The following is a 19,362-nucleotide window of genomic DNA, read 5'->3' as shown; positions in this document are numbered from 1 at the left end:
AAGGTTAATCTGCTGGTGAGTGCTGGAGGAATCGGCAAAGTCAGCAGGCTCTGTCCTCTGGGGACCATGAACACTGTTTCAACATTTCATGACAAATCTATTAAGTAGTTGTTCTGCTGACATTGCTGTAACTGCTCTTTCAGACACAAATGAAGTTTGTATTATCACTAAAGGTCAGGAACTACCCCATGCCTCTCTCCTGGCTAATTTGCCACCTGAGCCATCTAACCAAAACCACCTGGGTCACTGTAACGCAACACCTGTGCCTTTCCAATCCAATCACCTGTGCAGACCTATACAGGCATAACCATTTTTTCTCCCGTCTGTCTCAAGTTCTAATCCCCCCCAACCCCTCATCCCCTCTCCCCTTCATCCACCTACCTCGACCCCTCTCTCCCTCGTCCAACTACCTCGACCCCTCTCCCCCTCGTCAACCTACCTCGACCCCTCTCCCCCTCGTCAAACTTCCTCGACCCCTCTCTCCCTCGTCCAACTACTTCAACCCCTCTCCCCTTCATCCACCTACCTCGACCCCTCTCTCCTTCGTCCAACTACTTTGACCACTCTCCCCTTCCTCCACCTACCTCGACCCCTCTCTCCCTCGTCCAACTACCTTGACCCCTCTCCCCTTCATCCACCTACCTGAACCACTCTCCCCTTCATCCACCTACCTCTCCCCTCTCCCCTTCATCCAACTACTTTGACCACTCTCCCCTTCATCAACCTACCTCGACCCCTCTCTCCTTCGTCCAATTACTTCGACCCCTCTCCCCTTCATCCACCTACCTCAACCACTCTCCCCTTCATCCACCTACCTCGAACTCTCTCCCCGTCGTCCATCTACCTTGACCCCTCTCCCCCTCATCCACTTGCCTCGACCCCTCTCTCCCTCTTCCAACTGCCTCGACCCCTCTCTCCCTACCCTTATCAAGCCTTCCATCAATTCAACAAAACAACCTTTACATTAAATGATGCCATGGTCTTTGTTAGTGAAAGTGCTATCATCTACAAAACTATAAGTGTCTGCAGTGAGCCTGCAAGGCTATACCTCACCGCCTGCAAGAAAAACTTAATAGTGATCTGTGAGTGTGGGCTGCAGAGTGCGAGAACGACGTGGACCGACGTGTCTCCAGGCTAGTTTTCTGGTGTTACCGCCACTGATCAATATTCAGCGAGAGGCCACTGGTGTCCTGAGAATGATGTGAAATCTCACTTCTGCTCATGTTGGTAATGACAGCACAGCAGCTCCTCCTGGTCCCTACATGGCGGGGTCCTGATACACCTCATTATTCTGCCTTATCTGACATGTTGAGTCAGGTGGAAGCTCACAAGCCATGCTGCGATTTCATCAGTTTGACTTTTGTGTACCAGGAAAAATAGAAAGAGGGAGTCAACGAGCAGCCAATTAATTCAGTCCTTATTGTTCAATTAGTCACCTTGACAACCATTAGGCACGCTTTTTTGTTTTACTCCTTTGTGTGTCGCTCTGTGTGTTCCTGTCTTCCTTTAGGGCCCTTGAGTGATGACAACACACGCACGCACACACACACGCAGAGTTCAGTCCAAGTATGTCAAACGTGTCGCCTCCTCCTGGCAGTCGATTGTGGAAGTGTTTATCTTTGTTCGCAGTCTGTTGGTTCAGATTATTCCTCAACTAGCCTGTGGGTAAACACCGTGGCCCTGGAGACAGCCACACAACGCTCACCCATCCCCTCATTCGGCCGTTTCCTCGGACCCCTGCTTTGCCGTCCGGCCGCTCGGCTCGCGCAGCGGCACGCAGTGTGCAGACCTCCTCCAGAGAGAGAGAGCGCACAGCACATCCCGGTCAGTCCTCCTCCTCCTCCTCTCTCTCTCTCTCTCTCTCTCTCTCTCTCTCTCTCTCTCTCTCTGTGTTTCTCCCTCTCTGTGCCATTCGCACCAGGATGGATCTACCCTCCGAGCAGAGCAGAAGTCTACTTCAGCACTTGGCAAATTGGACTCTCATTTGGAAGTGAAGCGGGAGTTGAGCGTTTCTCATCCCCCACACCCCACCCCGTCCCCTTGACAAGATCCCCATCTTCTTCTTCTTTTTCTTCTTCTTCTTTTTTCTCCCCCTCCACGCATCAACTTGTCCGTCGGAGTCCTCCACGATGTCAGTAGCCGGGCGACACGCTCGCGTCCTGCTCCTGCTCTGCTTCGTCTCCACCGCGGCGTGCAATATGTTCGCGTTCACCGAGGAGCCCTCTGAGAGAGCCGGGAAGTCAGACGGGTATTGTAGTCGGATACTACGGGCTCAGAGCAATCGAAAGGAGGTCAACAACGAGTTTCGCCTCCGCGTTGAAGGGGACCCGGAGAGCTATCAGCCGGGGAGCACATACAGAGGTTGGTGTTTATCCGCGGGATTTACGCACACTGCGCCTGTTGGCACCTTGCGCGCTTTGTCAAATAAACACTCATGTACGGTCAGTAGGCTACGCAAACTTAAAGTAAGTTTCTGCAAGAGTCTACTTTTCAAGCCACGCTTGTGTATACGCACTGAAAGTAAACTACACCCTCTATTCCAGCAGGGAAATGTGCATGTGTAACCAAAGGTGACCAGACAATTTGACTTTCAACGCCTCAAAACTCTCCTTTGTGATCAAATATTAAAAAAGGTTTAGAGCTTAATCCCTCTGCGATATCTGTCAGGCGGTTTGCGATTCTCTTTCATAGTTAAAATAGATTTTTCAAAAGCCAGCAGTCCCCCCTATCACCCCATTGCTTTTGTCTAAAGTGGAAGTTATTGGGTGCTGTTAATGGGCATGCACCATCTGCTCCGTGAATCTCGGAGGCTCACGCTGCTCTGGTCTTCACGTCTTGGCTCATTCTTCTCTGACTGGATCATAAATACTTCCACAGCATTCAAACCGAATAACTGGATCGGCTCAAAAAGTCAAATTTTTGCAATTATAATGCCATCACCTGAAGGCCTGAAGTGTCTATATCTTCTCCCAAGATGCAGATAAAGTTATGGGTACAGGGAGTTAAATTTCCCCTAAAGTAAATTGAATTAATGAATTAATCCTTTTTTTTATGTTCGGCTGGATTACAATCTTAAACTCTCCCACACTTCCAGGCTGAGCCTTTTACAATTACTGTTATCTTAGCTCAAGAGCAGGTGCGACGTCTGATTGTACATACAAAAGGAATAATTACTATTATATCAGAATATATTACCCTTTATCCACCAGACTCTGTCACGTCTTAATGTAACAGGCAGGCATCTAATTAAGACCCCTTTAATTCTTGTGTTTGGGAGCTCAGCTGTTTTCTCCATCAGTTGATGTCAGTCCTGTTTGCTCTCCGTCCAGTGCTCCTGACTGCATCCAGCCCCTCCTACTTCAGAGGGTTCACCATTATTGCCCAGAGGGAGGGAGCCGAAGGAGACAGGGACGAGGACTACATTGGAAATTTCCAGGTGAGGCAGCAGCCATTGAAAAGACTTGCTCGTGCAATCTCTGTTTTTTTCCCAGCACAATAACATGGGAATTAATCAACCCGTTCACCATAGTGACGTAGGACTGCAACTAACAATGCTTTCCTTTATCGTTTAATGTGCCACTTATTTTACTGATTCATCTGTTAATCGTTCAGTCAAAAACAAGTGTGGCAAATGCTCACCCCAGTTCCCCAGAGCCCAAAATGAAGGTCTTAAAAAATTGCTTATTTTGTCCAACCAACGGCCCCAAAACCCAAAGACTCCTCACTTACTACCATAATTGATAAGGAAAAGCAACAAATCCTCACATGTAAGAAGCAGGTATTTGAGAGAACTGAAATGTGATACAATACATTTAAATGTAACCCTCGGCACTAATAAAAGTCAGCTAACCAGCACACTTACTCCCCCCAGCCTTGCTTAACCGTAATATCAATACCATACATGACGTGTGTGCAGGGAGAGAGAAAAACTAGATCTCCCTGTAGCTGGATGAGAGGGGGGGATGGGTGGAGGTCTTGGCAGATTCTCTTTGCACATCCTTTCCCATCTTCACATGTCAAAGTGTGATTATTCTCACCTCACCTCCTCTAATAGGCTCGATATAGCATATGAAAAGAGCATGCTTTCAGCTCGGCTATACGCGGCTCTGCTTTGCCAGGCTGTGAAATGTTCACGTGTGGAATATGGAGAGTTGCGTGCGATGAGACAGCTCAAACATGTAGGAAGTGTGCGGTTGGTGTAGTCGAGAGGCTAATGAGCGTTTTTTGCAAAAGGCAGGTCCAGCTGGAGTTTTTTGTAGGAAGCAGGAAGACGGCGGAGTGCGAAGGGAAGAGGGAGAAGGACAGGCAGCCGGTGGTGTTGTTACGCACGTGTGGCAGTGGGCAAATATGTGAGGCCTTTGTGATTATGATGCAGTGTGAGGAGTCAAGTTGTGGAGAGAAGAAGAAGAAGAAGAAGAAGAAGAAGAAGAAGAAGAAGAAGAAGACCTGTTGATTGGCTGTGTGAGGATTATAATTGTGTAATATGATGAAGAACTTTTTGACATAAAGCATAATAAAATGTCTCCAGTTGCTTTTACAAGACATTTACAGTGCAGAAACTACATTGCGCGTTGAACTACAAGACATAAATGCAATATTACATTCATAACCTTTGAATTCCTTCCCCCTCACCGGTCCTTTTCCGCTCTCATGCCTTTTAGCTCGCCGTGTCCTGCCAACGTTTTGTTCATTGAAAGTCACGGCGGCAGTTTTTTCAAGAGATTCATTGAGCTCACACTGCACAAAGTGACAGAGGACTTGGAAAGAAATTAGCGACCGAGGAACTGGTTTTCAGCTTTATGAAGTGCCCAAATATGAGAGACATTCCAGAGAGTTTATAACAGCAAAGCCAGTGTACTCCGACACAGTGTACTCCTAATAAGAAAAGGCAAGGCAGACGTATAGGGAACCAGGCAGAATTCAAATTCACAAAATCAAGTGTTTTCTTAGACAGGACCTTGTTAGAAAGCACTTGATAAATGGGTTTCACAGGATGTGTGGAGCTCTCCTTTTCAGACTTTTGTGAACCTGTCGGTTTCAGTCTCTTCCCAAGAAAAAAAAAACAACAAAACATTATTTTATTGAACCTGTAGTACAATGCATGGCGAGGTTTGCACAGCAGCTCTCAGGCTGTTCTGATCACAGTTAACTGCCATGCCGTGGCACTCGCAGCGAACCTGAGCCTTGAATATAGGACGACATTAAAAAAACAAAACAGAAATATTTTACTTTATGTCCACATTTTCTGAGACTCTGCCTTTGATTAGACCAGATTTGGAGAGGTTTGAAGGTCTCGTTCACAGCTGCACACGATCACCTGGCTTGTTCCACACACCATGTGACAACAAAGTAAAAAAAAATAAACTGCTGTCCAGAAAGATATCCCTCGGTCATCACCTACTCTGTTAGTCTTTCATGTTTTTATGTCTTTTATGTCAGAAAAAGCACACACACACACATACACGCACAGACTCACACAGTAGTCGTCCGCTGTGAAAGAGCTCTGGGTGGGCCGGCCTCCAGGCACAGAGTGAAAAGAAGCTGCAACAGAAGACGTCAGGCTTTATTTAACATACAGCTCATTTGAAATCTGCTGGTGTGCCCCCCATCACAGCCGCCTCAGGACAGCTCCTGACTTGATGAAAAGCACTTTTATTGAGCTTTCTGGGAAGGTCAGCTGCCACCCTGCGCGTATATCTGTGTGTGTGTGTGTGTGTGTTCGCGGGCAAAAGTGTGTGAACCAGCGGGTCAACTCTGCCGTTGTCCGACAAGACACTGCTTCTCAGCAGGGTGCGATGATCGAGCAAGAGAGGGCAAATTGTCGGGCGGAAGTGTGAGGGGTGAAATCAGTGCCACAAGGAGATTTGAAACTTGACATAGTCGTGGACATATGGGTGCATCATCATCACATCATAATTCCACAAGGAAGATCTAATATGAGTGCAACAAAGACGTGTGTTGCATATGGAAGAGGATTAGGGCCAAAAAAGTGAGTTTGACTTCTTTGTCAGAATCTCAGAATTAAAGACAGAGAAATGAAGTCAGTTTAAAGAAAGAAGCTGCAATTATGAAAAAAGTAACACTCAGAATATTTTTGAACAGTTGGCCTAATCGTCTTTTGTAGATATGTAAATTGATGTTGAATGTTATTTGTTTGGGTCTAAAGTAAAGAATTTAGTCAAGAATGATTCACAAATTGAGTTTTTCTAATGTGTCACCATTTTTTTTTCTTCTATGTTCATTCTCTTCTACATGTCTACTGGGAGAAGATCTGAAAACTTTGATTTAGACACAAACATACACAAAAAAAGGGGTCATGAAGTCATTTCGCAGCAAATTTGTCAGCCTCTGTCAGCAGATGTTGTTTATTGTGTTCACATGAGACCTCGCTGGTTTTAACATGTGTTGAAGTCCAGTCAGGCCGGCACAGGATGCCTCTTAGAAACCATGGGAACGCGGAGGAAAAGGGGGGGGTGTAATCCGTCAGACCAAGATAGGCCGCACACACACACACACACACACACACAACACACACACACACACACACACACACACACACAACACACACACACACATACACACACGAACACAGCTCCCAGGCTCCCCTTCTCACTCTGTCTCTCCTCCTCTCACAGACACACACACACACACACACAGGCATGCGTACCCACACTCAATCCACTTTCAGAGGCAGCTCATTCATAACATGGCATGACAAAGGAAATTCTCTGCTGACAGCTTTATGGAGTGAGAAAGTTCCCCCGTCTTTACTGCCCTGATGTCACTTCCTATCAAACAGATCCTCGGTCTCTGGGTGGTGAATATTAGCGCACTGGCTGCGCTCCTTCATGCCACCCGTCCCTGCTAATTTCCTGTCGGGTTAAAATCAATGAGATGCTCAAGAGCAGAGAGGGCTGCAGGTATTTGGACTCAGCTTCAGTTTGATCCCCCCCCAGAGTGTTTTTTTTCTGTAAAAATGCCTGCAGTGATGGTGTCAAGATTGGGCAAGTGGGTGATAACTTCTGATTGATTTGAGTGTGGATTGAATTCAATCCAATTTACTTTATTTCACCAGGACTAACCTCTTAGTTTTAATGCCGTTGATGCTCCTGTTCAGCTCCTGGAAGCTTCCCGACTTGAGTCCACTAGGCTGACGAAGTGGAAAAACAAGAGTGCGATGTTTCCCCCTTTCACTGGCCTGCATTAATTGCTTTTTGCTGTCAAATGCCTTCACCGTCTTTTTCTTGTTCCTCCACACACTGACAATGATAGTTATTCACAGGGACTGGGATGAGAAAAATCACAGCCACAGCTCTCCAGCCATCAAATGTTAAGTTTCTCTCCCAACCTCTTGGCCTGTGAACGCTGGAAAAGACGCAGTGTGGTTTCTTTTTAACAGGTTACAACTATCTATGAGTGATTTCCCCTCTGAACTTCTGAGACTATTTCATTGTAACGAGAGCAGAAAAGTATCCAGTATCTCACAAGGAAAATAATTAAAGATTAGAGAACAACAAAATGAGACTACATGCAGATACACAGTTGTGTTTGTACAAGTATATGTGACAGAATCCAGAAAACCATACATGGTTGAAGACTAATGATTTATTTCTGTCTTAGCCACAATTTATAATAATTGCCCTTTCTTAGCGTGTGTATTTTTTGGATTATTCTGGTGTAAATCTCCTAACGTGTCCGGGAAATGTGAAATTATTGATGTCAGTTTCAGCTGCTAATTATGTTTATAGGTGCTTGAGCTGACAACAGAGGAGGAAATGAATGTGAAATACTCCACCGCCTAATGAATCAGATCACATGTGGATATTTTAATTGCCTCTTGTCTGAGGGCGTTTTTATTCATCGCTAACTTCTTTGTGTGTGTGTGTGTGTGTCTGAACGCTTTTACAGATAATTGATGAGGAGGAAACACAGTTTATGACCAACTGCCCTCCCGCAGTGACGGAGAGCACCCCTCGCAGACACACCAGCATCCAGGTGTTCTGGACCGCGCCCCGTAGTGGCTCTGGCTGCGTCCTCCTCAAGTACGTATACAGCAGCTGAAGTCCTCTGCTCGAAACGCTTTGATACGCTCCACACTACCAGTGGAGGATTAACTTGGATGAAGAGGTCTGTGTGCTTGATGAACTGTCATTCATTATGTTATAAGAGGGCTGGTAATGCAGAGGACAAGGCTGCTCCCTTCTATCTAATTCTTTTATTGTATTTTCTCACCTTGCATCACTGCATGCAGAGAAATGGAGGATATCAGATATAAGCTCAGCCTTTCAGTCTTATATATCTTTTGCCCAAAAAAACAGGATAGATTTGATTTGTGATTATCTCCTGGTGACCATCTAAAATTTTTTGAGATGTATAAATGTATTTTTTCTAACTTCATGGTGGCAGCAACAGCATGTCTTGTTGTATTTTTGGCAATTTGACTATTTGTTTATTGCATTTGATAGCGGATGGACTAGACTAAATAACCTCCCCAAAACAGTTTAGACGAAAAACTTTTTTACAACCATGAAGGTGGAAACCTTGTATTTGACTGCATTCACTTTCGGTACATGCACGTAATTATCTAGCAACTGAGTGTAAACCAGGCTAGACCCTAAATCCCAGGTCTGTAACAGTATGAAGGTCAGTGTTTCCATCACATTAATTTATTTTTGGCGGTCCGCCACAACATCAACATTGGCCACCACATGTTGATTTTCTATTTTTGGAGCTGCAGATCCAGGTCTCAGTCACTCAAGACAACGCACCCGTCAGTGAATAGCATGATGTTGTATACTCTGATACAGTGGATGGCAGTGTGGCTTTTAGTCCGCCGGTAAAACCAATGAAGAAGAGGAGGACTATTTAACACAGTTTGCTTGACTGTAACTTCCTCTGCAAAGACAACGGCTGGCCTCATCGTCAAGATCAATCCCCCACAAAGAGTGCCAGGCGCTAAGGCCAGTCGTGGCCAAGCCATGTAATTACATGTGATGCACTGGGGATTTTTTTCTCAAATGCTAACATTATGAAAGACTATTAAATCCTGCAAAATGACTAGTTTTACTGTCAGAATTTGGGCAATTCAGTCCAGTAAAATGTGTAATACCGGAAATTAGCCGACCGATTGGCAGTAGTTTTGGGTGCACATGCTCTGTGGCACCCTAGCTGGACAGCCACTGCCACAATTAAAGTCTGATTCTGTGGGACACACCGTAGGTGCTGACTACAAACAAAACTCATTGCATCATTACGATGTATCTCGAAGTATGTAAGGCTGTGATCCTACCCTCTCACTGCAGCTACATAAACACTATTTACCCATTTAAAAGACTCTGTACCATCAAAATGATTTTGGAGATGTTATTTTAAGCCAGAAATGTTACCTAATGTTGCTTTGAATCTGATTTGCTGATGACTTTAAAGGTGTTTTATTGAAGAGTTCACACTCAGCATATCTCCAGAAAGTTGGGGTGTCCACCACAATTGTAAGAAAGTCTAATGAAATGCTTCCAAAGATCTACAGAGATAATTGTCAAATAAGCAACACTAGTACTGAAAGGTGTTGATTCCTCTGCCTAGACGAACCATTGTGTGTTCAGCATCAAACTTCTTGTTTTGCTTCTATTTCCATCACCTCTATTTTTGCTGCTGATGTTGTCTTACCGGGAGCGGGTGGTGGTGGTGGTGATAACAGTCGCTTGTCAAGAGCGCCAGCCATTGTCGCGTGGAGCGTTCCATTCATTGACTTCTAGTCATTAAATGGTCTGAGCGGGGGCAGGCCCTTCAACATGACTGACAAGAGGTTAGAATACAACCTCGAGACAGTGCCACTTCTTCATCCTCTCATGCTGGAATGAGAGCAGACTGGACGCTTCAGTGACTCGCTGTAGTCTCTTGAAGTAAAAAGTAGTACTCTGAGACGGAACTGACTGATGCTAGCTGATTAGTATGCTAATCACGTCATGTGTTGGACGTTTACAGAACACAATACATGGACACCTTTGACATAACATCAAAACTGCAATTGCTGTAGACTGTCGATTCTTACATAAAGCTCCATTAAGCATTTAGTTTTTCAACTTTTTGAAATCTTAATCTTAATTTTAATCTTTTAAATGTTTTCCAAGATTGGTTATATGGCTTATACTTCATTCTGTCATATAGCATTACATCTCAGTTTTAATCATTTAATGTTTTATGAGTGCATAATGAGATGGTGCGTTATGCTGCCAGCACACAGTATATCAAGTCCACATGTAGAGTAACTTTCATTACCTCCCTTCCCCCCAAGCTAGGCAGAGTTGAATACAGAAGGTCTTATCAAATCACCGTTCCCAGTTGGCTTCATAAACTATTAATTGTCTTTATTAGTTCTACAGTTGATTGACACCAATCAATTCTGTTGTTGTGTGTCCTCTGGGCTTTTCTTGCATACAGAAGTGCAGTCATGTTCAGCTGGAGACAGATCATGGCAGAAATCCATTTATTAATCCAGTACTGTGGGGAAATACAGGACGTGGAAAGATACTGCAGGACCGGGACTCACAAGGCCACCAGATCGATGCATTATTTAACTGTTTATGTACATAGGCGCTTTCTCTGCTGCCTGGTCCACATTTCTGCCTTGCAAAGGCTTGATGAAAATGTTGCATTTCCTTGTAAAGCATGTTATTATGTGACCGCCACAGAGTATGATGAGTTTCCCTGTGAGTTATCCTAGAGTATCTCCATAACCTGCCTGAACTTTCCTACTTTCCTTTGTGCTCCTCTCTCCCTCCTCCTCGCTTTTCATCTGTCTCTCTCTTTGTTTTCCTCTCCGCTGTGTTGTTGTCATCATTTTCTCAAGCAGGTCATGTACGACACGACACTTCTGCTCTCCGCACAGAGACCAGTGGGATGATGGTATTCAGTTAAGCGCACGGATAGAGGAGAAAAAGTTGAAAGTGTGACAGAGCATACAGCCTTAGAAAGAGATACTTGAAAGTGCAGAGATGTGGATGTAATACCAGGGCGCAGACAATAGGAGACGGAGAGGAGTGAGAAGCCTATGGTTCAAAAGAGATGCCTCTGAAAGTCATGATTACAGGCTAGGAGTGGGTTTCTTGCCACTGTTCTTTCTTCTACCTAGCAGTCATAGAGATCACAGGATTCGTGTGCGCCTCTGTGCAGTAACACAACAAAAAGTCTAACTTATTGAGGAGGGACAACTCCTGCAACTAACTGACAGGTGAAATTTGTTTATTCAAAGGACGTATGATGCTCAGTTTCAGGCTCATAAATTTTTTTTTTTGGTTTGTCAGTCTATTTTAAGGCCCTCCTCATGAATACCTAGTCTCCTCTGATTGGTCAGCTCACACACACGTGACCCAGCAACACTAACAACAACGCAGCTGTGCAAAATATATTCTTACTTGCGAAACTAAATGCTAGGCATAAATTATACAATATGTGACTCTGTGACATAGTGTGATGTCACAAAGTCACAGAATTAAAGGCGAGACCGCTGACAGGGCATTTCAGGAGCAGTGTTTTCTGTGGGAGAGAGGAGACTCCGTTGGTACAGACTTTACCCTAACCCTTTTACATGCACAACATATGCACACATATAAAACACAATGAAGTAAAGGGAAAACATGAAAAACCATAATAGGTGTCCTTTAATGGATCTTTGTTATTTGATGCCATGTCAACCACCCGATGTTCCTGGTGTCCACACTTGACAAACAACATATCCCATACATGGTGAACAATAGTTGCATAATATACTTAAAATTACATTAACTAGTGAATTGCCCGTAGGAAGTATGTGTTCCTATAGAAAAGTGGGAGGTTAAGTAGCTTTTTCATGGATGGCCAAATGAGGCTGTGTTTGAAGGTGGGACGTCAGGGATATTTAGGTTTGTTGTGAAATTCGTTATTCCAGGGTATAATCGGCCGTTTTTGCCTTTTTTTGATTTTGCCATTATATTTCACCTTAAAAACTATTTACCTTGCCTTGCTTGATGTCATTATTTTCAGCACAACCTCACATGTGTGACTGTACAATTATTTCTTCATTTTGACATACTGTATCAACACAATGGACCTAAAATCACAAAAAAACATAAAATCCGAAAAAGTTAGATTTTTTACTGTGAAAACCACAAATATGTTTAAAAAACCATTTGCATAACTTATAATGCAAATATAAATTGTTTGCAAAATTTGTGCACAAGTGTTTGTAATGTACAAATGTATATGTAACTATTTACATTTAAATGCAAACAATGCCTCAGGCTCAGGCCTCCCTCAGCTCCTTCCTGCCTGCTTCACATTCAGCATTCTCCTCATTGTTTTGACTCATAAAACAAAAAAAAACGACTCCACGACGCACTAAACCAAACACTACATAACACACTAACTTTACACTCCAAACATGCTAATTGTCACAAATCTCTCAACTCTTAAAACTCGCGATCTGTGTCGCTCACTATCACCGTCACTGTAGCTGTCACTCTTTCGCCGCCGTCCCTCCCACAACTTCCCCCTGTTTCTCAGCAACCAAATCACGTGGTTTGCCATATAATTTTGTGATTGGTTGGTGTGGTGCCTTTTTCCACCAATAGGAAAGTGAGTAGCACAGGTTTTTTTGCTTGCAAACACTTCCTGCTTGCGGACACTTTCGTGAGAGAAGCCCGTTTTTGACCGTTCCTCTCTGCACCAAACGCACAGCAAACGTGACGGCAATGTTCGCAAAAAAGCGTGGCGGACATTCTTTATCATAAGTCCGGTTTTACTCGGCCTACCAACATGATTTAAAAACTGGCATACAGCACCAACACATACGTTGGAACCGAAACTCACGGAGGCTGCATCTTGATGCTAAATTGGTCACCTGATTTGGACGCACCAGTGCGTCCATCGACTCAAGAGGTGGGGCATGGGGGTGGGCTCTGCAGTGATTGGCTGTGGTGCGCACGTGGCTATGGTGGCTATGGTTGACAATGCTAATGGAATTGGTAAATCATTTATGAAATAATTTATTTATGGTATCATTGTAGTCCAAACAATTCGACGTTGCACACCCTTAAACCATGCAGCAGCCATGTTGAAAATCTCAGGTCAGGCTGATCCTGATCTGCAGAGATATTTGAGGCACACACACACACACACACACACACAGACAGACAGACAGACAGACAGACAGACAGAGATTTATTGCTTTTATAGAGAGATGTACAAAACATAAAGTACATTTAGGCAGAATATATATGATGTATTAAAAGAATGAGAGACACTCTTGTACACAATGTACTCTGTTATCATACAGCCCTTACCGGCACAGACTCAAGGGTACATAAACACACAGTGCAGTCAACAAATATGCACAGAAAGAAACATCATGATAATGTGAAATGATATTATAGATCAGGATGGAGAGGACAATTTCATTACCACCACAGGCAGGGTAAATGTTTGTTTTTAATTTCATTTTGTGTCCCCAGAGAGCTCCGTCACTGCCCGTCGTCGGTGCGTATGCCTATAAAAAGGAAAAAAAGAATCATGTTATTTAAAAAAAACGACATCTGGCCATGAAATTAGAAGTGTGCATGTGTGTGTGGCATGTGTGTGCCTCTGACTCAAACGTTGTCACAGGAACCCTGCTCCTCCCGAGTGGTTTGCTGCAGTATAATTGACGGGCAGTTGCTGTCTTATAGATGGAAAGACTAAGCTTGGTGGTTGGGCTTCGTCTAAGGTCGGTCTGTGATGATAGGGTCAGGCAGGGATGCTCATTGAAACTCCTGAACTCAGAGCATCGTCTTTTGAAAGCCTACCATCCAATCCAGTTATTTTCGGCTTTCTCATATGCTAGAATCAGATCGCGCCAAGGTTTCCTTCAAGATGTCTCTGTTCCTTGTATCCCACTCATGTTGTGAGAAAATGTATTCTTCAAAATCTGCTTTCTGCTGACTTTCAGCGGTTGAATTTCGTACCTTTCTGCAGAGATACAGATACGTATGACAGCTAACTTTGACTCCACTGTTGGTTATGGATATAGATACAACATAGGAAGCTCCTAACATCACCAAGTTGTGATACTAGATGTGTTCAGAGATAGGGAAATATTGAATCGAATCTACTTTTTAAATCTGATTGCTTTCAAATCCCTTTTCCAGATCTTGGCTTATTTTTAGCTCATAGTGGGAGCAGAATTAATGTTCACAACCTGTTGCTACAGCCTGTAAATGTGATGAGCAGCTCGAGCATGACATGCTGATTAAATACAGTTTAGATCATTAATAGTGAATGTCTCCAGCTGGTTCTCACACCGTATTTTTGACAGGCTTTTCGCTTCATTTTACAGAACTAATAGAGATGAAGACACAGATATGTATAGAGTTCTCACTTAGCGGTTCTTGTTAAACTACAAAAACAAACCGTCAGCTCAGGGTTGTACTGTGGTGTCCAGAGTGATGTGTCTTTTAACAGTATAAAGATTTTTAGCCAGTTCAGCAACTGGCTTACAGTTCACTTTTTGTAAGTTAGCTCCAGGTAATTACTGCCTATGATGTTCTTATGGTTTACACAGAAAGGATCCAAATGAAAAACACCAAGGCAGGCAGGTAAAGAAACAAAAAGCCAGCTTTGATAAAGACACTGTAATCCTCCGAAACAAGACTGGCAGACTGCAAAAGCCAAAGAGGCAGGCAGGGGCAAATCAGAGAACAAATGAAGAAGAAAAATATAAAAACAAAACCAATGATGCACTGGGAACACAGGGAGCAAAACAGAATCTGAGACCAGTGAATGCAGAAGACGCAGGACTGACGTGGGGAAATGGAGTGAAAACGGACAAACTGACCAAGAGAGAGGGGAAAACACAAGCTTAAATAAACAAGAGTGATGAACAAATTAATCACAGGTGTAAGGAAAAGAGACAAAGACAGGAAGTGGAAAGTAACAACAAGACACATATGGATACGACTACAAAATAAAATAGGAAATAAATAACACAAAACCCCAAATACCCAAACAGACGTTAGTCTGTTCTCAGGTAGCAATTTGAATGTTTTGGTCTTTGCTAATAAAAGAGAGTGTGGAAAGACAAATCCGCTTGGCTAAATATTTTAGATGAGTGACTGCTAAAACTCTCTCAGAGCTTATTTTAGCAAAGAGGTATTTTATCTTTATTTCCTGCCAACTTTGTTCTGTTTGACATGAAATGTTTAGCTTCATGTCTAGCTTCAACATAGGGCCTAATTTTAAGAAAAAAATATAGAAATGTGGGAACATAGGACTGTGGGAACATAGGGCTGACCCTGTCTAGCTGTGATCATGATAAAAACCAAACATGACCTGCGATTGTCTGATGACAAAAAGTGAAACTCCTGTCACAGCTGAACCCTTGTTGTGGGCTACATCCTGGTTGTTCCACAGAGCCGCATCAAAATACAATCTGTATATTGCAGTTGCCATTGAAGTTGCCACTATCTTTTATCTATCCATTTGTAGGTAGGAAGCAATTTATTTGTCATCTCCCTGTGGCGTGGGATATGGTGAGGTTTGTGCGATGTGTTCTGATGGGCTGTCTGAGTGAGACAGTGTATCTGTGATCAGATGAATGTCACAACCATGTGTGGCTGTCAGAACGCATTTATCTCCTTCAGCGCAACGATAGGACAGATCAAGGAGGGACTTCGACAGGACACTTTAGTCAAGCAGTGCCATGGAAGTGAAATGTAAATACATTTGCTTTGGTGCAGCGGATTTATGTGTTGTTTCTTTTCCGTAAGTTCCGCTTGTAGCAGCTGCAGCGGATGGAACAAAATTAACTGATTTAATCTCTGAATGTAGCGGGAGCTACAGGAGCAAAATGAGAATTTATTTTCTTCTTTTAGACATCTATTGGGAGTGCAAATGGAAAACGTAGTTAGAAAGGCAAACTCTTGCTCTCTTTGATTCTCACCCTTTATTCTCTTTCCGCCCTGTCTTTCGCTCTTTTTTGTTAAGCTCTCGCATACGTACTCCCTCTCACACCCCCACACACAGTGAAATCAGTGGACTTTCGGGGTGATTGGGATTGGTGGTGGTGTGGATCCGGCCAAGTGAGATAGAATTTAAATTGGATGTTAAATAAGCATTACTCTGCTTGATTGTCTGGCCAGCCCAGGAAAGTGGGCAAGCAGTGAGGTGGAGTGGGCGCCTCTCTCTCAGGGAGATATGTGAAATTGGGGTGAGATTGAATTAAAGCGTGAACAATTAGAGATGTGCTGGTGGTGTCGCTTACCTTGAATCGTTTCATCCACGTTATGAAAGGCCGTTATGGCCATAAATCATACCGGCTCTCTCACGCATCATCACAATCTCACATAGACACCAATATACTCAATATACAGTAATATGCATGTGAGTCGGTAAAGCTATTTTAATGAGAGTGAATTATGGTCTGTTTAAGTGAGACTGAGAGACCAGCGTGAGTAGTGTGTGAGAATACTAGTGTGTAAATTCAGACAATGTGTGTGAGATGGAATGAGTTTACTGATGGTGTTCTGCATGTGAAAGTGAGTATAATTATGTGCATGTCTTCAACTTAAAAAGGTATTTTTAATGAAACTTAAAGCCTCTTGAAATCAAATCCTTTCATCTTTTCCCCTTTTCAATGAAACTCCCTCTCACACAGCTTTTTTTAATAACACACTAGCCACTTGACGTCAGAGTGAACACTGCTGGTATCTAGGTGTATAAATCCATGGTTCATCAGGATACAATATTATATCTATTCTTTGGACAATGATACAATATTTACCGATATCACAATGTTTGCCACAATACAATTTGATTCATATCTTTTGAGATGGTATCATATGCCCATATGACACAATCCGTTACATTTATCAACTCACAAAAAATATGATTTGAACATTTTATTACTGAACCTTTCAGTGGAATTATTATTTTATCGATGGTTACAGACATTTAAATGGAGAACAATCTATTATTTCTAATGAAAGGAAAGCACTGTTTGGTGGTGACACAGACGTGATGGTGACACAGACGTGCTATGGGCATTTTAAAATAAGGCCGTATCTTAACGATTGCGGCACATTTGAATCAATGTATTCACTTTGCATCACTGCTATTGGATCGTTGATCACTGAATCGATATATCGATCTGGATCGATGTATTGTTACACACCTACTGGTATTACGAGACAGGACAGGACTAGCTGCTAACATCCCTACAACACAAACATTTATGCATTTGACATAACGGCAACACTGTTGTTTCTTCTCTGTTGATGTAAGTTTATTGTTCACTGAATTAAACTAAAATTCTTGCCAAATGTTTTAAATTGCTCCTTTAAACTGTGCACACACTAACTTTGTGCTGACCATCACACATGCTCTCTCTCTTTCTCTCTCAGTGACACACTCGGTAAAGTTATGCACCTGCTTACTGAGTTATTCCCGAAAGGAACTTGCTATATGTATAACGCGTTTTGTTTAAAAAAAACAAAAAAACATCTTAAAATACAGTAGAAAAACATTCCATGGTGCTTAGGTTCAGCAGGAATTCACCTAAGGTCCAGTGGGTTGAAATGCACTGGCAAAAACACAGAAAGTATAGCTATAGTAAGTACAGCTGTGAGTAGTAGTGTATGTAAGCGAGTTTGATGATGAGAACAAGTGAGTGTTATCAGGATACAGTAATTTGTATGAGACCTGTTATGATTTATGGCCTTAATGGCCTCTCATATTTTGAAGCAGAGCTGCCTCTCCATGCTGTGTGCAGGTTATGACCCGCCTTAACATTCATTGAGAAAATGACGCTGACCTCTCGCTTCTTCTTCTGCTCTCTGATCTTTTGTTATTTTTCTTTCTGTCTGCCTCTCACATACACACTGCTTATGTTAAAAAGGTAACTGAAGCTTAGAAATATGAAGATAACATAAGATGTAATGTTATCTCACTGTCCCTCAATGTTACTGTGGAGATGTGGACTGCATATTGCTATCCTCAAAACCAGCTGATCATCATTCTTAACCTTGTCACAGAACTGAACAAAAGATAAAGAAATAAATTGAATATCTGTGCTCTTTATTTCATTTTTTATTTTAGGATATTATTGGAGTATCTTGACATCTTATACATTTAAGTAGTTTCTGAAAAAAATCTCCTCACTCTGACTGCCTCAGGGTCTTTATGCAGGTCTCTTTTTCAGGATCAGCCATCGGAGCCGTTCCCACAGCGCAACATCACGTACTAACAGGCAAACATTTTCTCATCTACTAGACTACTTTTGTGACTACCTCTCATGTGAAGATGACAGCTTAGCCTTCGCAAGATATTTATTAGACGTTTGTTGGCATCCAACTTCACATCAATCATTCTCTTTTTATTTTTGTCAAAGTAAGCCTGCAGCGTTGCTCTGATGACATGTTTGGCAGCATGTTAATTAATTAGTTAATTAATTAATTTTAATTCAACCAGGAAGTCCCTTGAGATTTAAATCGTTTTCTCGATGGAGACCTGCCCAAGACAGCACACCATTACACAACAGAGTAAGCCAAAACAGGAGCAATATTTTCTTTTGAGCTTTTTGAGTACCCCGTAATACGACTATCGAAACAGATGGACATGTTTTGTTCGCTAATGTATAACAGGACATGAAGTTGTATTGTGTGAAATTCTTCTTTTTACTCTCTGGTAACGCTTGCCCACTTGCCCACAAACGGAGAAGCACAGGTAGTTTGAACAGGTTGAATTCATCAGGCTGAATTTCTCACAGAGAAAAAAGGTAGAGAGCTTCTGGATAAGAATAAAAAAATGTTCTGACTGCGTGTTGCTTTCATTCACTGATGTACAAAAACAAATCCACAAAACAAATACCTCATCATTTATAATGTGTTGTAAAAGCAAGCTCGGTGAGATGTCCGTGGTCTGTTACACAACTGGCTCATATCAGTATAATATTTCCCTTTAAAGTTGGTGATTAAGTTAAGTGAGGTCATGATGTGTGTGAATATCTAATTTCTATCATCTTCTAGTTTAATGGAAATTCCCCATGTCACTGTACATATTTTTCTAGCTTTGAGGGACCAGTTCTGGGAATACAACTTAGTGTGATACCCCAGAATCAATGGTGTCCAAACAGTCCAGCTGGACGGGGCCCACCTGGACCAGACCTTAGCCCGGTACCTCAATCCAGCACCTCATTGTTGGGTTTCATCCCCATGGAAACCTTCCTGCGGCCAGGGCTGGTGTAGAAAGCTGGTGTTTGTGAGGAAGTTAGGTGCCTGGAGGCTTGTTTTCTGTTGTTGTTTTCTTAAGTCTGCTGGCCTCTGAAAAGGCTTGTTTGTGGCTGATTTACATGTCAAG

At 42.8% G+C, this 19,362-nt stretch overlaps 1 protein-coding gene across 2 annotated transcripts in view; it reads left to right on the top strand.

Moving 5' to 3' along the window:
- Positions 1-1,658: 1,658 nt before the first annotated feature.
- Positions 1,659-19,362, top strand: part of spon1a (spondin 1a) — an 86,410-nt gene continuing 68,706 nt past the window's right edge. The window contains exons 1-3 of one of the 2 annotated variants that reach the window (XM_030415302.1): positions 1,659-2,361; positions 3,330-3,436; positions 7,909-8,042. In XM_030415302.1, the coding sequence (XP_030271162.1) occupies positions 2,130-2,361; positions 3,330-3,436; positions 7,909-8,042 (473 nt within the window). In that variant the 5' untranslated portion in view covers positions 1,659-2,129. The remainder of the gene's footprint in view (positions 2,362-3,329; positions 3,437-7,908; positions 8,043-19,362) is intronic. The other variant, XM_030415303.1, reaches the window with a different exon arrangement.

This window comes from Sparus aurata, chromosome 4 (assembly GCF_900880675.1).
Source record: "Sparus aurata chromosome 4, fSpaAur1.1, whole genome shotgun sequence".
NCBI lineage: Eukaryota > Metazoa > Chordata > Actinopteri > Spariformes > Sparidae > Sparus > Sparus aurata.
This window is presented reverse-complemented; position numbering and strand designations above follow the sequence as displayed.